Source organism: Thermobia domestica, chromosome 14 (assembly GCF_964235325.1).
Source record: "Thermobia domestica chromosome 14, izTheDome1.hap1.1, whole genome shotgun sequence".
NCBI lineage: Eukaryota > Metazoa > Arthropoda > Insecta > Zygentoma > Lepismatidae > Thermobia > Thermobia domestica.
In genome coordinates, this window is record NC_137467.1 from 135206923 (window position 1) to 135226457 (window position 19535).

At 34.8% G+C, this 19535-nt stretch overlaps 1 protein-coding gene across 1 annotated transcript in view; it reads right to left on the reverse strand.

The window, feature by feature from the left end:
* Positions 1-3709: 3709 nt before the first annotated feature.
* LOC145670024 (1-aminocyclopropane-1-carboxylate synthase-like protein 1) overlaps positions 3710-19535 on the reverse strand; it is a 41746-nt gene continuing 25920 nt past the window's right edge. Inside the window, exons 7-9 of the mRNA XM_081738367.1 lie at positions 15099-15275; positions 12299-12415; positions 3710-4110 (exon numbers count right to left, since the gene is read on the reverse strand). Coding sequence (XP_081594493.1) covers positions 3710-4110; positions 12299-12415; positions 15099-15275 — 695 coding nt within the window. The remainder of the gene's footprint in view (positions 4111-12298; positions 12416-15098; positions 15276-19535) is intronic.

A 19535-nucleotide genomic window follows, 5' to 3' on the forward strand; every position in this document is an offset into this window, starting at 1 on the left:
TGTTCACCCCCATTTCTCTTTCAGAAGTAAATTTATCCGTGTGCAAATTTTTAAGAAAATATTTTATTCTTGAACTCATATAGAACAACATGCAACCAACATATGCAAATAATTTCTGCAATGGTTGAAGAAAGTAAGTGAGGTGAGTATTCGCTTTTTCTTTTCTTTTTTTTTTAAAAAAAGCAAACTGTGCATATTATTAATAAAGTATATTGTGATTTAGGTTAAAAACACAATGCTAACTGTTGAAAGTAAAGAAACAAATATAAGTGTATAGAAGTTAAATGTATGCCTTATAATCTCAATAAATTCTATAATGTGTATTACTAACGTTTAACTTAAAAAAAAAGTCTAAAAGATGAGACATATAGCAATCAATAGGTCTTATTAAGTTCAACATAATTATAAATGTGAGAATAAAAGCTAATCCGTAGTTTTTGAGAAAATAGACAAAAATAAATTTATTTGTAAACATAGAAGTAGACGCTATACTACATCCAAACCACTTATTGGGGTGAAGTTGACATTAAAATATACCCTTATTTGACTTTCAATTATGATACTAGTAAAACAAAAGCATGTATTATGAATAATGTAGCCTACAGTTATTGTAAGTCTTAAATTTTTATTTTTTAAATTTAACTAAAATATTGTCCAAATATAAGACTTGAATCCGTCAACAGATGACATCAAGCTAAACAAAATTACATTCGAAATCGGTTATAACAACTCCGAAGGGACCAGAAATTGACGGTCGTTATAGCCGATAGTCGCACAAATCGGGTTTTCTATTTCTTGCTCAAAATTTCCTATCGAAGTTTTATTCTGTACACTTAGCACACTTATTCTGAACGAAATAAAGAGTAACTGAGATACAGTACATACAATACAATATTTTTGAAGTGGGACTAAAGGGAATTCTCTTCTAATGTTTATAGAGTATGTACAGCAATAATACTGTGTGTCAATAAAATATAAAAACTTATAATAAGCGAGGAAAATGTAACAACAGTGTAAATTGTTCAATAATGTCGTACACGGTCTTTGCTAATGAATGAGATAAAATGTTGAGCATGCTATTAAACTTACCGTATGTGTTGTATGGTATAAGTCATGAATGGTACATTCTCATTTTAGTTACTGTATTACAAAAAATAATTTATTACAGTACAAAGATGATAAAAACAGTAATCTCTATATAAATTATGTACTCTTGTAAAATAAATTCAATGCTTTTTCTTTTTAAAATGTTGTACAAATGTAATGCACTGTACGTTACACATTAGAAAAATCCAAAATACGTAACCACAAAATATCAAAAAGTAATACTATACGTACAGTATTATTCCAAGTCTGTACTTTAGAAAAAATATTGTAACACATTATCGGAATTTAATTTTGTTGCCTTCCTCTATAACAGCTAAGACAATACTGTTTATTTTTTTAACCAGTTGCTTTAACTTTAGAAAGCAATGCAGTAACGCATATTACAGCATACAGTGCTTTACTACTTAAGGTAATCAGTTATCTTTATTTCCTTCTTGCACTTAGGATGTGCGTACACATTTTGCATTTGACGATGCATTAGTTTCAACGACTCACTATTCGTAAATTCTTCTTTGAATTAACACATTTTTGTAAAGTTTTCATTGCACTCAGAGCTTTGTTAAGTGGTGGTACAACAAATTGTTCTTCTTGTTCGTTTTCATTTTCGTCAATTACCTGTTGGCTTTGGATGTCAGCTACAATTTTTTCTTCACTCGCTGAGGCGCACACTGCAAGATTGTTGTCTACCTCGGCAAAGTTCTCTATTTCACAAGTTGACAAAGATGGACCAAGTTCTTGCACTAATCGCGCCAGAGGAATATCATCCTCCACATCTTCATCATCATCAGCTGTTGCTGAAAACGTGTCGCCCTCAAGTGGTGAAGAAAAGTCTCTGAAACCTGTATGTTTAAATCCTTTAAGTGACATTTTCTTACTCTTCAGATATAATTAAAATTGCGTCAACAACGTTGAAAACTGGTTTTTCATCTTCTTCAATTTTTTGTAACATGTTCATCACCTGAACTTCCCTCTACTGCATCTTAAGAGATTTTGTAACTCCCTGGTCCATACGTTGTAAAAATGAAGTGACCTTTGGAGTTAAAAACACAAGTTTTATGTATTGCAGATTGTCAACTACAGGATGATCTGGGCAGTTATCGACCAGGAGAAAAATTTTTCGTTTCTTTGATTTCAGCTGAGAAGCTCAGTTACGCAAGAACAATTTGAAAATTTCCGATGTCAACCAAGACTTTGCATTATCTTCATAAACTACAGGTAGGGAGTGAATGTTTTAAAAACATCTTGGTTTACTGGATTTGCCAATCACCGAAAGCTTTTCTTTACAAAATCCTGTCATATTTGCAGCAACCATAACTGTGATTCTTGTTTTAAAGGTTTTCCTACACGAAAACAGTTCACCTTTAAATTTCACAGCCTTATATGGAGTCACATTTTAAAACAATCCAGTTACATCTGCATTGAATATATTGTCTGTCTTGTAATCTTCACACAAAGCAGGCCACTTCTTAGATAGCCATTCGTCTGTTACGCCATCAAGTACATCCGCAGCTTCACCATAAATTTTCCCAGCAACGACATCATAACGAGCTCGGAAACGTTGTATCCAAGAGGAAGAACAATTGAAGTTCGAATTATCCAACCGACGAGCAAATTCATTGGCTTTCCCTTGAAAAATAGGTCCATTGATCGGGACATTATTTGTTCTTTGTCGTAAGTGAGACATTAAATTAAAAGATTCCATTTTATTTTACAACTTATCTGGATGGCATCTCACGGAAAGTTAAAAGTTTGGATGAAATATGGAAAATAAAACACGCAGAAAATTCGACTCCTTTGTTCTAATCACCCTGCCTTTTCTGATTTAATTATTGGTTGGAATTTTCAATATTAGGAAATATAAAAATATGAATATTCTACTCTGAATAAATCAAAAGTAGCTAAAACAAAATAAAGATAAAACTACATCACTACTAGAGTTTATTTCCAGAAAAGAGTTTCTTAATAGAATCGTATATAAAATTATTTAGAAACTTAAAAATTAATGTATTTATAAGTCGAAGGTCTCAGTTTTGTTTCCACACTACAAGTATATAAGAATGCAATGTAACATTTCAGTACATTTCTTTGACACCTCATTACCATCAATTTTTTCTGTCAAATATTTTTGACCACTAGACTACAGCCCACCGGCGCCACTGGACCATCGAGGAAAGATCGAAAATTGAAGAAACATGATACTGAAAATACAGTCTTGTCCAAAAACAACCCTCAAAATTCACATATATTTGAAAAAAACACTGTACCCAGAATTTAGTTGGAATTATACCAGACAATGGTGATTTTTTGGGCCATTTGAGATATTTATTTAGAGCCAAAGTATTAGAATTTCCTACGTTTGCCAGAACATAGATATCTAAAAGCAAGGTGGGTAGCCAAGATCTTTTGAACAAGACTATATGTTTAACAAGAGATCAAAGATCAATTCGAAATACCAGTAAAATATAATACTATGATACAATGAAATTGAAAATTTTACCATATTTCAAGAAAGCTAGAAAATGTAGACCCTTGATAAATAATATACGTGATAGCAAATATTGGTTTAGACAACATTAAAAGAAGTAAAGTTCTGCAAGTGCTATTAAATTGAATGCTTTGAGAAGAACCCATCTCCCCATGGAGGAGAAAACGGAGACAAATGAGAAAATCTCGTACTCGTCGGAGGAGATTTAATAGTTCCTGGCGGTGGAACAAAATTGTTTTCATAAATTGGTTTATAGTAATTAGGTATGTGCTGGACATCCTCCACATACATAGCAGGTGGTATGACATGAGGATATTCAGAATGAGTATGTTGGTTGGAATTTTCGATAGGATATGTGACCAAAGGAATTATCCCAACGCCTTTAGTGCTCATTAGCTGAACTGATGATTCAATCCCAGAACCACTGTAACCAAGGTGTGATGTCACATCGTATCCTTGCATAAACTGTCTTTGTATTTCTTGTATATATTCCAGTGCAGAGACCATACGATTTAACCCTGAAAATGATAATGAACTAATTAATATATTAGAAAATATATTACATAGGATGCAAATCATATAACTCCCTTTTTGGTAAGCTAACAAATTTAAACCAAAAGAAGATAGGCAGTTTTTAAAAATATATAGAATTCCGTTTTAAATCAGCGTGATTTAAACAAAATATAATTTAAGTCGTGCCTTCAATTATATCGATACACTGATGTTTCTTGTCTCACTGATCGTTCATTACGTGGAGAATTATTTCAGGTGTGATGGCAACAGTTTCTTGTCGTATCGTCTCCTTAGTAGTATTAGTCCACCATTGATTCCATTTTCCTGTCTAGATTTCCGGCAGACGAACTTGGTGATTTTTCGCGGAATTGGATGGAGTTCTTCACGCATTTCTAGTAAATAGACAAATTTGGTTATTTTCCCCGTAATAATTTGTGTGAACAATGTAATATTTAAAAAAAACACGAATCCTTTTTGAGGAATCCATAAAAAACATGATTTATTTGTTATTAGCCCTTATTCGTTCTTAGAAAGCCCTTAAAAACACGATTAAGTTTCGTTGACGGTTGCGTATATCTTTTGAACCAAGTACGATAAAGACTTAGACTTGAAACAAATGTAAGTGTGTTCTATGCAGATATTTTCGAGATCATGATAAATGTGGAAATTTGTGACGTTTTTGTGTCGAAATAAAGTACTGAAAGTAAAATTTAAAAATGAAAAAAATAAAGAAAATCAATATTCAGATGCAGAAAACTGATTCCTGCGGGTAAATCCCTGTGTATATGTGCAATATGCATCAACAGTTATTCATTGGTGCGAAAAATGTGACAAAGTTGATGCAGTGTTGTTATGTAAAAAGGTTATTTAATGCAAGTCCGTAAAATGGGTATTTTTTGGCAAAAACGCGGTCCCTGCCAACACTGTTATCGTAAAATTACTGCAACAGGTTATGTTTTAGGTTAATTAATGATAAGCAATGAGAATTTGCACATACTTGACGAGTTTTTATGCAAAAATTTGCTATAAAAAATTACTCATCTACAGCTAGCAATCCTGGAAGTCTCGTGGAAAGAGAAGGGTCTTTTACTGCAAATGCTCGAAGTGGCTGCTGCGTTCTTGTAAATACTAATTTACACGCTTCACCATGTTTCTGGACATTTTTTTAAGAGTGTTCCTGGTGATTGATTGAATTATTGTTTCAATGTTCGTCTTCAATTCCTCAATGGTCCTGGGGTTATTCTTGTACGCCATATTTTTTAGGTAACCTCGTAAGAAAAAGTCAGGTGATGTTAAGTCCGGAGAACGGGAGGGACACAAATTTTTGGAGATGATGTGGCCACCAAAAAAGATCCCCTAACATTTCTAATGTTTCGTTGGAAGTGTTGTCATGATATATCGCTCTAATTTTGGCAATTTGAATATTTAATTTACAAATCATATCGGAAGCAGCCAATATATTGAATGATTGCAAACGTATACACACAAAACTGTGAATAGTATAACAGCACAAGTACTGTTACAGTTGTACTCGATTCACTGCTTTGTCTTGCATGGACGTTAGTTTTTATCGTGTCCGAGTAATTTGATGGTCATAGATGTCAACATTTTGACACGTATCTTTTGTCGTTTTACTTTTGGAAAATGGTTGTATCGAAGTAATGGTGTAAAAATAGGTCGCAATAACTATATTTCAGGAATTTTCGATACACTTATAAACAACAATATTTTCGAAGGAAGAAGTGAAGTGTTAAAATTGTTTTAAAATTTGTAGAAACGGGGCATCGAAGAGAGCATTACAGTGGATTATTAGAACTTAATAATGTATTCTTAGGTACCAAGCTTCTTCAATACATATTCTTTCATTTGTTTGAAATAATTCATTATACAAGCTGGAGGGAAAAGAAATCTATTGTCTGAAAAAATATATAATTTATTCTTTATAAACAATTTTCGTTTAATGAAGTAAGAAGGAACAGAATTTCGAAAAGTTTCTTTTGTGGTTCAAGTTCACGTGTCCAAACATTCCATTCACCGTTGAGGAATCTGAAATTTTAGAAAAGGTGTGAGCAACTATGGGAAATACATGGTGAATTATTTAATATAGAGTTTTCAAATTAGCATAGCATATAGTACAGCATAGTAGTATATATATTCCAAGATATTTCTTTCAGCGAACCTCAATTTTCATCAATTAAATTCTGAATTTACAACTGAACAACAAACGATACAACTGAAAGGTTTCGAAATTAATAGAAAAATACAATAATGTTCTCATTGAAAAAATGAGAAACAATAACAATTTCTTTTGTAAATAATTTAGTTCCATAGACAATCTATTCATGTGTGTGATTTTTTAAAAAGTAAATTGTGTAGCAAAACAAAATGGGAACCTTATCATAAAACTACAATATAAGGAATATATCAATGTATTCAATGTTACTTGTAATTTTTCACTCTTGCATGAAACGTTAAACGAACATCTTTATATGAGGAGCCTAGTATCAAAATCCGCCACATCCATTTCGCTTAGTTTTGAGTAATCTCGCAAAACATGCAGTGAAGTTCCATATACATGTGTACAAAGTTCAACATTTGAACTAGTTTTTTAGTATGAAATATTAAGCTTTTAAGCAAAATTCTGTTTGTATGAAATTCCTTTAGATCAAACATATAACAAGCGATATATAACTCAATTTCGGTAAAAAAAAAAAATGGATTTGGCGCCTTTTCATACTTGGCCCATCATATATTCTTATTTGTAGTCTATAACGAAACAAAGATTTCAATTTTATAACAATTTTAGGGAAGACATTTAGGTAGAAAGAAAAAAGGACTTTCAAAATGCTCACAAAACCAGTATCTGAAACTAAATGTAAAATAACAGAGCGTTTCGTTAATACAGAGCGTGTTAATTCTCACATGATTAAAAATATCTTGAAAATAATAGATTTATCTTTGTGGTGGAAAGTTGTCTTAAAAAACTATACGTCGCTTCACCTTCCTTGGATTTGAAATTGTTACATTACGTGAATCCAAGATGATGTACACTCATTTCCAAAATTATTGTCGCATGTCTATAAATATGTTATTGTAGGAATATAATTTGATAACGAATTCGCCCGGTATTTCTTACAATGTTAGTACGTGTATAATTGGCAAAGACATGTATGTGGCAAATTTCATGTCAAAAGAGCAGTAATTAAGAACAATAAAACAAAAATAAAACTTTCTTGTCCATTTAGCCAAATTTTGTTTTACTCACTCTAATTTTCATATTTATAATTCTATTCCTCTGAAATTTGCCACAAATATACATGTCCCGATTATACACATAGTATCAGTATTAAAAGTATCCTGCAAAATCATTATCTAATTATATTCTTACAAGAAGACAGCTATAGATATGCGACAATCATTTTGGACATGAGTGTACTTTAAGATGGTGGCGATAATGGTACTACACAAAATGAAGTACAGATGTATTAAGAGTAATTTTATTCAAGATACGATGTCATTCCCTTCAGCTGTTTTAAATAAAATGACAAGAATATATTCCAGATTTTAGTTATTTATTTATTTAGACTTATACTGTATACCATTAAAGCATTCAAAATTATAGCTCTTCTACGGTACCCATTAATATTATCCCATGGAGGTACTTTTATGGCTTACCACGATTCCATATGGAACAATTTAGAGGAACATATCAAAAGAAATTCCAAAATTTATTATTTTTCTCCACATAAGTAAGGACCATCCTATTTTATGCATGATTCACAAAGAAGTTTGTAATTCAAGGTAAATAAAATTTCTAAGCATTACATATGAGAGCAGTAGGTGAACATATTATTCAAGGAACGACTAGGAAGAAAGAAAGAGACTTGTGATCATCTTGACACATGCCGTGTGTGAACTATGTAATATTTCACATTCATAATGTTGCACAATATTCACGGGCACGGCAGGAATCAACCAGGGGACCCAGCACTACCAACTATAGTATATAACGGTGCAATCGGAGTCTATGAAGCTACATGTATTTGCATAGTATCATATTTAGTAATGATAATTCTTCTTTTCCTTAGCCTTTCATGATTTTGTATTTCGTTTTAGTATTATTTTAATGGATCATTTTCATATCTGAGAACTCAAAAGACAGAACCTATTTTTGATTTGTTTCCTTTGCAAACTCAGCACGAACATTATTAGGATCCGTAAAGTTGATCGTGAATTACTTTAACCTCTCGTTTCAAAGCTGAAACTCGTACGACAAAACAGTATACGATAGAAGTTTTGGAACATATTAATATTTCTTAAAGCGAATTAATAATAATAGTAAATTATTACTTGTTCACTGTCTACTGAATCTTGCAAAATGTACACACATCTTTATTATGAACAATATTGAACTGGTTATAGACATGGGGAGCATGTTTAGACACGAAACGTGTAAAATACACACATACTTATTAATAGCACGCACAATTTTTAAGTGTTGCGGTAGGCATTTTCTCGGATCTCAAGAGTTTCAGATATCCTCTGATCTTATTGGCAGATACAGATAGATCAAGAGCCATGACCTATATATAGCGGAAAGTAAAGATCAACGTCTGTCGGTTCTCGTAGCCGAGCGTGCTAGCGCAACATCCTAGTAATAAAGATCGTTTTCGGCGTGAGTTCAAACTGTGGCCAAGATTTTTTTTAAACTTTCATAACACTTTTTTTTAATATTACTCCAAAAAGTGATTTACCGATTATTTTTTAAATTTTCATAATTTTTTGATTAAAATAAGGTTGTAGTTTTACTACACGGACCCATAGTAAAAGTAGTAGTAGTATTTGATACTAGTAGTAATATTGGTAGTAGAAGTAATAATAATAATAGTAGTAGTAGTAGTAGCAGTAGAAATAATAATAATAATAGTAATAGTAGTAGTAGTAGTAGTAGTAGTAGTAGTAGTAGTAGTAGTAGTAGTAGTAGTAGTAGTAGTAGTAGCAATATTAGAAACAGGTTATAAGCCCCGCAGGGGTTGGGTAGGTTCTGTTCTCTTGCCCAAATTTTTCTGTACATTTTACATGACCAACTTCAAACAGCTGGCTAGGGTACCGCGCGAAAAACAATATAGGGTAGCGCGCGAATATTGAAACTCTTGGAATCGGCGTAAATGCTTACGGTAGGTTCTAACATCACATTTTCTTAGGATAAGTATGTCACACCTCTAAGGACAATGATAAAAACACGGATCGCCATAGTAAAAAAAAAAAAATGGTATAGTCATTCAGGGGATGACCGACAGTTGGGGAATACCGACACTTCTAAGATTAAAGCGCTGTCAATTCTACCTGAAAGTGAAGGAGTTGGCGTAATCAGTACTAAGTGAAACTATGGGGCATATGGAATGTATATCTGTAAAAGTTTTAAAATGAGTAGAATAATTTGACTAGAAAAGCTAAGTTTATGAGGTAAGGTGTGAGAGATACGTGAGAAGTGAAGGGTCACTGTAAAATTTGAGTATGTTTAGTTAAGGTCTTCTTTAGAAGTAAAAGTTGTATTGTTCAGCACTCATGGTGGACAAAATACGTTGAAAGTTGTGCAATCACAAGTACTTGGTTCATCAGTGCAAAAAAATATAGTTAAGTGCAACATATACATTCGGGATATTTTCGACACGCACATTTCGGGCACTTTCGGCAGATGCTTTTTTCCCCTTTTCGTTGTGATTTTTAATAACTATATATCAAAAATACTACATTAGTATTAGCATATAGAAAATAAAATATCTGCGTTCTTTTTCCATTGCATGAGATGCTCCTGGAATTTCAACAAAATAACAGTAGCCATAGAGGCCGTAAAGAATGCAATGCTACTTGCTACCACTTCAAGAACTTTTCATGTCCCTCGATACATTACGTGACAGGTTATTGAAAGTTAACTGCAAAAAACAGTTTGAAACTTACTGAAGAAGATGAACACGCACTAGAAGAAAAGTTAGTTATATTAGACGGGTATGAGTTCATCGTAGAAAATGAGATGTGGTACTGTAAAACGGAAGACAATAGTGTGAAACTTTTAACATCTGCACAGAAAAATAGTAAGGTAGAAAAATCAAAAGGTAGTGACACATAAAAGAATGTACAGACATAAAAATGTTGCAAAACACAGTGACAAAAATGAGAAAACTCAAAAAGAAAATTATTGTGCTATCTGCCGAGGTTAGTTTACGGCAAAAACAATTTCGCTGATTGAATTCAATGTACATAATATTTTCATCGGTTTAACGAGGACTGTGTTCTTCATCCAGACGATCCCTTCTTTGTGTGTCAATAATGTTAAATCTCAGACAAATATGAGTGCAATGTTTAGTCTTTCCTGTATATGTAGTTAACACTAATATTTTAATCTATAAACACACTTTTGGTAACATATGATTAACATAAATTAACAAATACTTTATCATGAAGTACAGAATTTTTCTGCTCTCTGCACTAGCTCACATTTAGTACATAATTTTTTAAAAGAAATTATTGTTTCATATATTTCTTGTAACTGAACAAATTTTGTGATTATTCTTTCCCTCATTTGTAACTCAGTGACATTTTTAAATATTTTTCGAGTTGTAAATAAAGCTATTCTACATTCCTAAACTTATAGATTCCCGTTTTGTTTAAAGTCCATGAACTACTTTACGAACAGTAATGTGCGTTGCGGAATTATTAGTGACACTATAATAGTAGGTAAGGTTTTAATGTTTATGTCGATATTATCCCAACAACCTGCTGTCTTCCCCATAGAGTTGGGGAAGTTCGACACTTCTTCATCGTTCATTTCAATTGTGCCTCCACAGCCACACATTGTTTTTGTGTAACATGTATTGTATCTGTCAACTAGCTGAAATTATATAGTTAATCATCGGCTATAATTCGTTTCTTTAATAATTCATTACAATCTTGTAGTAGCGTTAATGTCCTTAGGGTGTCGGTATTGCCCCAATTGACCATATTAGATATCAAGAAGCAGTTTCTTGATTCGGGTTCATTGGCACAATAATTGTGCAGCATAACAATGAATAGGGATTGAAAAGTACAACTAGCTCTCCGCCATGTATATTATGGTCTCGTTAGTTCTTGTATCTCGACGTAACAAAAGTAAAATCAAGAATTTGGGTTTGTGACCTAGGTTGCTTTTTGGTTCTTTTCAATTGGAAACAGATTTTAATGTGAGAGGGTGGGAAAGACAAACGATGAATTTTGGATAGGTATAAGTTTACACAGCACTTATCTGGAACACTTGGCGACTTTCAATTCATGACTTTCTCGAAGTAATTTTGTCTTCCTTCAGAACATGGAATTCAGGTTGTGGACAGCCGGACGGCTTAAATAGAACCTTGACACGGAAGTAAAATTAAAATACTATTATAGCGTTGAAAAGGAATCCACTACACTTATGGCTTTAATATTGATCATCACAACTATGAACGGTAAGAGACATTAATGTTTTTTTCTTTTAATATATATTAAGAATAAGTTTCTGCTTTGACTTATCACTCTCTTATATCACTTCCTGTATCAGTATCGAGTTCGCATAGTATGGAAATCTATAGTAGTTTCACAAGTGAAATAAAATTAGCTTGTACTTGAACAACGCTGTATATACTCCACCAGTTACAGTTCTGTTATATTACTACTAGCAGATTGCTCGTTCTTCGTACGCGGAGAATACGTATAATTTAGGACATAAAGGACAATGAGGGCTGAATTTGGATTTAAACAGCATTTTAAGTGTCACTGTACATCTCAGCGATCCCAGAAACTATGGATTCAACACTAATATCAGTCATTTTAGATCATTTTTTTAAATATCTCCCCGCTCTGCATCTCCCCTAAGTTGCACTGTCAAAGTGAAATAATAAAAACTATCCCAAGCCCGAACCTCATTTATGTTGAAAATTTGATCGGGATTAGTCGGATGGTTCAAGAGTTATTAACTTTATTTATTTTCATATATCTTCCCCTCTCCTCTCCCTTCCCTAAGTTTTACCGTCAAAGTGAAATAATAAAAAAAAACTTTCCAGGCCTGAACCTCATCAATATGGAAAATTTGTTCGAGATTAGTAGAATCGGCCGAGCTATCCTAAGAACAACAACACTTCTGAAACTTTTTTCATTACTGTTACTATATATTTACTTTACCTTCTTTGAGCACGTGAGTCTCTGTAGAAATGACCATACGGAACCATCCATATTCTGCCCAAAATTCAGAGCCTTTGTTCAAGATAACCCCATATTCTTTCAATGTATTGAACAAATCTGAAATGGAAAAGAGATTAAGAAACAGTAGGTGAAATGTAAGATACAGTTCCTGAAACAAAAACGTTTTCCTTGAGATGTTGAGGTCAGTTCCACTGTCGAACATTTGATTTTACAGACGATGTAACACTTTATAACCAGTAGTGCCCCCCCCCCTTATGTCCATGACGCACCCCCCCCAATTGTCTATCCATAGGTGTTCTTCCATGAAAAAAAAATATTTTCGATTAATTTTTACACCCCCTCAAACATATTTATATAGATTTTTATCCCCCCAAATATTTCAATGCCGCAGTTTGCGTCATAGCCCCCCCCCTTGTGGGCACCCCTGTTATAACTAAGTAACTCTATGCCCTATGAAAGCCAGAGGTTCAATGCTGCGTTCACGAAAGTTCTCCATTGACTTCTATCCTTAGCTAACTGGACCCAGTTTCTACTTTGTATTCCTATTTCTGTTAGATCCATCTTAATATTGCCCTCCCATCTAAGCCTGGGTCTTCCTAATGGTCGTTTCCCGTTTCGATTTTCAGTTAAAACTTTGAAAACATCCCTACTTTCTTTCATTCCAGCTATATGACCTGCCCACCTGAGCCTCCTAGATTTGATTATCCTAACAATGTTTGGTAAACTGTATAAATGGAAACGGAACGGAACGGTATTATGCAGTTCCTCGTTATGAAGTTTCCGCCATTTCCCATTCCCATTCCTCTTGGATCCGAATATCAGTCTCAGGATCTTGTTCTCAAATACTTTCAGTCTATGTTTTTCCTCCTGCCATAGTGTGATACTTTCTACAAAATAAATTTTGAAAATAGAATTTAAAAGTCTATTTGGAAAGGAACAAATAACATATGTCAATCAGTGTAGCTCCACTTTCTTTCTGCAAAGACATAAATTTATTGATCATCCCACGTAAATGTATATTTTACAAGGTGAATGTTGAGAAAGAGTAGAATTTTATTGTTGATTCTATAAGTACCTACCTTGGCTACTTTTCTACATAGTTGCCAGGAAGCTCCTACCATTTTGGTAACGTGGTATAAGCTTTTGTAGGCCCTCAGTATAGAAATCTGCCACTTGAAACTTCAGTCAGTCGAGAATTGATGTCTTAAGAACTATAGTGTCATTGAAACGTTACTGAACAAGCATTTTTTTTGGGGGGGGGGTGAAGTAAGAAAAGAAATCACTACGGGCAAGTACGATAGTACTAGTGGTGGGCACAAAAACCGGTTTTTCGGTTTTCGGTTTTTAGAAAAACCGAAACCGGTTTCTGAAAATTTTCAAAAAGCGGTTTCGGTTTTCACCGAAACCGGTTATCGATTTTCTCCAAAACCGGTTCGGTTTTTTACCTGGTGCGGTTTCGGTTTTCTTCAAAACCGATTCCGGTTTTTTTCCAAAATTTGTTCTATTTCTGACTAGAATGGTGTTTCGTTGTTCTCCGGAAACCGAATCCATTTCCACACAAATAGTTTTATGTGTTTTCGAAAAGTTTTCACCGAAACCAGTTTCGGTGAAAAACCGAACCGGTTTTGGAGAAAACCGAAGTCAGTTTTTCGGGTTTCGGTTTTTATAGAAACCGGTTTTCGGTTTATATAAAAACCTGTTTTGCCCATCCCTAGATAGTACATACTGGGTGATTTAAAAGTTTCCATCGAAATTTTTGAATTGTCTCAACACTATATACAGTTGTGTGTGGGTACGCGTTTATCAAGAGAACTCCAGACTGTAACATTCCTCTTCCCCGGTGATTATACATCAGCTGCATTCTCGACGGATATCACCTGCATTCTATTCTTTTACGTTGAGAAATCTATTGCACACCTCACCTCACATACGGCGGAGTTCTCTATGACGGCAATCATTTCTACTTACTATTATTCGCATGTATGCAATTTCGTACTGAGATGTATACTTCTGTCGTAGACACAGACTATTAAGGCATGCTTCCATGTACGTATACATTGAGAAAAACGTATGTATTGTTCGTAAAAACGTAGGTTACATATGTAAGTTCTGTAGTTTTTGGACTTAACGTACAGCAGACGTATAACTGAAAAAGTATATTTTATATACACTTTCCGTACAAGTGTTCTGGATAATTGTACTTCCCGTACAAACGAAAGAATATAGGCGAACAGAATCTTACACACAGATAGACGTATGTAACATATTATTATTATTATTATTATTATGACGTATGTAACATATTATAGCTTACGTAATTAACATACGTATATATATGTAATATACGGAAGACTGTTAGATGTCATACATCCTGCGACGGCACGATATAACATTTAAGCGGGAAAAGTATATAGCATATGGATAACGTATGCTCCGTACTGATTGCCGTAGTAAATATAAGGATTCTGTATATTTGTACAATATACCCTGTCTGGATGACGATTTGTTCTCAGTGTAGTTTCATCATTGTTTTCAGTTCCGAGTTTAAAAAAAGTTCTCCCTCTTTTCACATGCACCTCGTATATACGCATTTTGTATATAAAAATGCTATTTTGTTTTGTCGATGGCTCTACATTTGAAAATAATCATACTATTTCTTATAACAACCTTATTAAGGATTAATTTGCCTTAGCATTTGTCTGTTTTTTTCTTCTTCCGTTAATAAATTATTTATTAAAATGGTGACGTTAACACTAATATACAGTGAACTAGTACTTACATGTTTCACATGTTGAATTCCTTGGTAACATGATGTTACCAAAATCAGCCCAGACGAAAAAACCTGCTGAAGATGGCTTCAGATGTACTCCGTACGGTTCTAAAGCTGTACGCACGGTCTCCACAGCTTCTCTTAACTGACGGCGTACACAGGGAATGTAGGTGCCGTAAAGCCACGCTAAAAGTAAAGAAAATACGAGCATGTAAAGTATAAATATGCATGTTTTAACAATAAGAACATTCAAGACAATTGTATCCTTTGATTAACATTTACAATCGTGTCGTTGATATTGAATTCAAAGATATGTAGCCAAGTCATTCAGTGTAGTGTTGCCAATTTAGAGATTTTATCGCTAAATCTAGCGATTTGACAATATATTTTAGAGACAAGATTTGTTTCGTTTACTATTGTTAAACTAGAGATTTAGCGACTTTGGAAGTGTATAGCGAATAAACTAGCATTATTTCCATTACGATTAAGTTTTATAAAGAACTTTTCGCAGTACGTTTAGTGACGTTATTGTTAACGTTGTTGGCAACACTGATTCAGCGACTAATTAGACAATTACGTATCTTTGATTATTTGGTACAATGTTAGCGGAAGAAAAGAACTTATGGGAACGAATTGACTTCATTGACTTAGTATTCGAGAATTAAAAACTACAATAAATTTGTGGTTTGTTATGTTCACTATTCGACTTATAAAAGAATCATTAGCAACATCCTATTTTTGAAATGTATATGAAATTTCCAGAAGTGGCTTGTATATGACACTGGCTATGTTCCTTTTTTCTTAATTTTCTTTTAACATTTACGTTTGAAGTTGCGCGATCATTTATTTACTTATTTATACGTAGTAGGGTGGTCCTTAATTACACGGTGAATTTTTTTTTCGAATTTCTTTGCTCCCAACCCCTAAATTGGTTCCATGTCGGACCCAATTTATCCATGAAAAAATGGGCTCAATCGAAGAATATTTAACCGACCCCAAGCGACCTAAACTTTGAATGCATATCCAATATGTTAATATATAGGAAAAGTCTGAGATAAACCCTTCTTACTTTAAAGCGGCTGGAGGGAAAGGGACGAAATCTTGGATACAGCATTGGGAGTAATCCACATCTGACCCTGAGAAATAGCATGATGGCGGCCATTTTGAAGTCCGCAATTTTGTATTCGGACCCAAAATTTTAAATGGAAATAATGTTTTGTGACATCGTTTTTGGGTAACCTTTCATTATAAAAACATGTCTTCCTATATTTTCAACTTATCTCTGGTCAATGAAGTCTTTTTAGCTTTGAAATAATAGTTTATTATCTTTCAATATTGTTTTTTTTTCTTTATAGGTTACTGAAATATTAATAAACTATTACATATATGTTGTTATATAATTACATCCCATCGAAATACACACCAGCCTATATTGAAATTATTTATATGAAATGAAATTACATAAATAATATAATGAATGTTTAAAATGATAAAAGAAAGCTGAAGGCTGTGGATAACTAGCCAAATTTCACTGCATCATTAAGTCAATTTTTGTAGCATCTGGATACTTTTTTCTGTATTCACTGACTACCTGCAATATGTATTGTTTCTCTTTTTCGTTCTTTGTTAAAATGTTCCCGTATTCTTGTACCAGTTTCACACCTCTCTCTGCAACATCATTCACCACCACAATGTTTTTCAATATATTCAACCCACGTTGAAAGTTCACATCTTCTTTCCAAGTAGATGGGCATGTTTGCAAAAAATGTGTATTTATCGAAAATCTTGAGAAACATGTCTTCGAATCTGCGGAAACGAAGTCTGAGAATTCTTTTCTCTGAAGCTGTTGACTTCTGAACTATTTATAGAGTATCGCTTTATTTGGTTTTGTGCATCACATTCTTCTGTACTCCCTTTTATATTAAGAACCATTTTTTCTTTCAAATGTTGTGGCACTTCATCATCAAAGAATGCAAATGTCGCAGTTTCTGGTTTAAAATTCTGTGCCCGAATCCAAGATGGTGGACGTAAAGATATGCCTCATCTCGGTCACTACTCAGTATCAGGTATGGATCTACTTCTACAACCTCTATCCAAGATATGAGGTTTGGGTACAAAACCTCGAGGCCAGAACCTCGCGGCGACAACCTCGCGGACCAAAACGTCGCCTGGCCAAAACCTCGCCTCCCGAAACCTCGCGGCCCAAAATCTCGCCGGGCCGAAACCTCGCCTGGCCAAAACCTCGCCGCCCAAAACCTCGCGGCCCAAAGTCTCGCCGGGCCAAAATTCCGCCTGGCCAAAACCTCGCCGCCCAAAACGTCGCGGGCCAAAATCTCGCCGGGCCGAAACCTCGCCTGGCCAAAACCTCGCCGCCCAAAACCTCGCGGCCCAAAGTCTCGCCGGGCCAAAACCCCGCCTGGCCAAAACCCCGCCTGGCCAAAACCTCGCGGGCCAAAATCTCGCCGAGCCAAAATCTCGCCTTGCCAAAACCTCGCGCCCCAAAATATCGCCATACCCAAAATCTCACCTGACCAAAATGTAAATGTTCCAACAGATGATAAGGATGTCGGTATACAAGACGCTGTTTCAGAAGAAGTATCACGGGTATTTGACCAAGTCCCGCGATACTATATGAAAATTCTATTTCATTATTAGAAGATTTCAATGTGAAGGTAAGGCGAGATGATGTTTTTAAACTGGTTATAGGGAAAGAAAGTCTGCATAAGGAAAGTAATGAAAACTAACGGGGTTAGTTTCGTGAACTTTGGAACATCCAAAAACTTAAAATTTTAACAAAAATCTAATAATATTTATGAAAGTATGAAATAATATATGAGTTTTTGCGACGTCCCTTGATTATGTCCTGTAGATTAAAGGAGACGTAGATGGCCAGGATAAAGGAAATGATCGAATAAAGAAAGTGGGAGGAAACGGGAATAACCCGAGAAAGCCCACGCACACGATGTTTTGTTTCTTCTTCTTCTTCTTCTTCTTCTTGTTATTATTATTATTATTATTATTATTATTATTATTTTGATTATTATTATTATTTGTAATGTGGAATTGCATATTAAGAAACTCATAGAGTAAATTTTAAAGAAAAGTTTCATTCGCAGCGAGGTTTTGGCCACGCGATGTTTTGGGTGGTGAGGTTTTGGCAACGCGAGGTTTTGGCCCGGCGAGATTTTGTCCCGCTAGGTTTTGGGCGGCGAGGTTTTGGCCACGCGAGGTTTTGGGCGGCGAGGTTTTGGCCACGCGAGGTTTTGGCCCGGCGAGATTTTGTCCCGCGAGGTTTTGGCCGGCGAGGTTTTGGCCAGGCGAGGTTTTGAGCGGCGAGGTTTTGGCAACGCGAGGTTTTCGCCCGGCGAGATTTTGTCCCGCGAGGTTTTGGCCGGCGAGATTTTGGGCGGCGATGTTTCGGCCGCGAGATTTTGTCCGTATCCCAGATATGATTCCTTTCCCTCAGTCATTTTTAAGTTACAAGAGTTTATTACAAACTTTTGCCGTATACTATACATTGTAAATGCATTCAGATGTTTAGGTCGCTTGGGGGTCGGTTAAATATTCTTCGATTGAGCCCATTTTTTTCACAGATTAATTTGGTCCGACATGGAACCAATTTATGGGTTGGGAGCAAAGAAATTCGGAAATCGAAAATTAAGGACCACCCTAATACGTAGTTCTGAGCATTACCGGCACCTATGGCTTTGAGCCTATTACGTATAAGAAACGACGTCCTTCGGTGAGCACACTATCCGGAGAGGGAGTTGAAAGAGCAACATCATGTATGTTAGGCAGCATTCGCCTGGTGTGAATGAAGAAAACCCAGGTAAAACCTCATTTAGGGTAGAAGACCTGAAAAAGTTGTTACACCCTTTCAACCGAGTGCCCTCACCGGGAATCTAACCCTGGATCGCTCGCACTATAATAATTAATAATAACAATAATGAAGACAAGTCAAATTGTTTTAAATACCTATTCGAGTTGCAATAAATCAGAAAAAATACCGAGAAATTAAAACTGCAGTAATGGTTGAAGATGCAGATTACTAGCCTAACCAAGATTGACGGAACATGTAACTTAGGTGGAAAAAATATACGAAGAGCAATAACTGTTAGCTTGACACCCTGTAAAAAATATTTGATAAAGCCATTTCCACTTTCATCTCTCTGAGGATAAGGCAAGGAAACAATGAGGCATAAGAAATGGGAGCTGGATATAATACGCAATTTTCAGTAGAACCGGATAGGAACATTGACGAGCTTTCGTTTGTGCTGGAACGTACCTCTCAGGTGATACTATGGTATTAATTATTTTGCAAGGTTATACACATGTCCCAACACCACCTACAGGCTGAAACAAACTTCAAACAAAGAAGATATCGTCCACTATCATCAATGATTGCCAAGTAGTGAAGATTGGGTAGGTCCAAAATTCCCGTTTTAC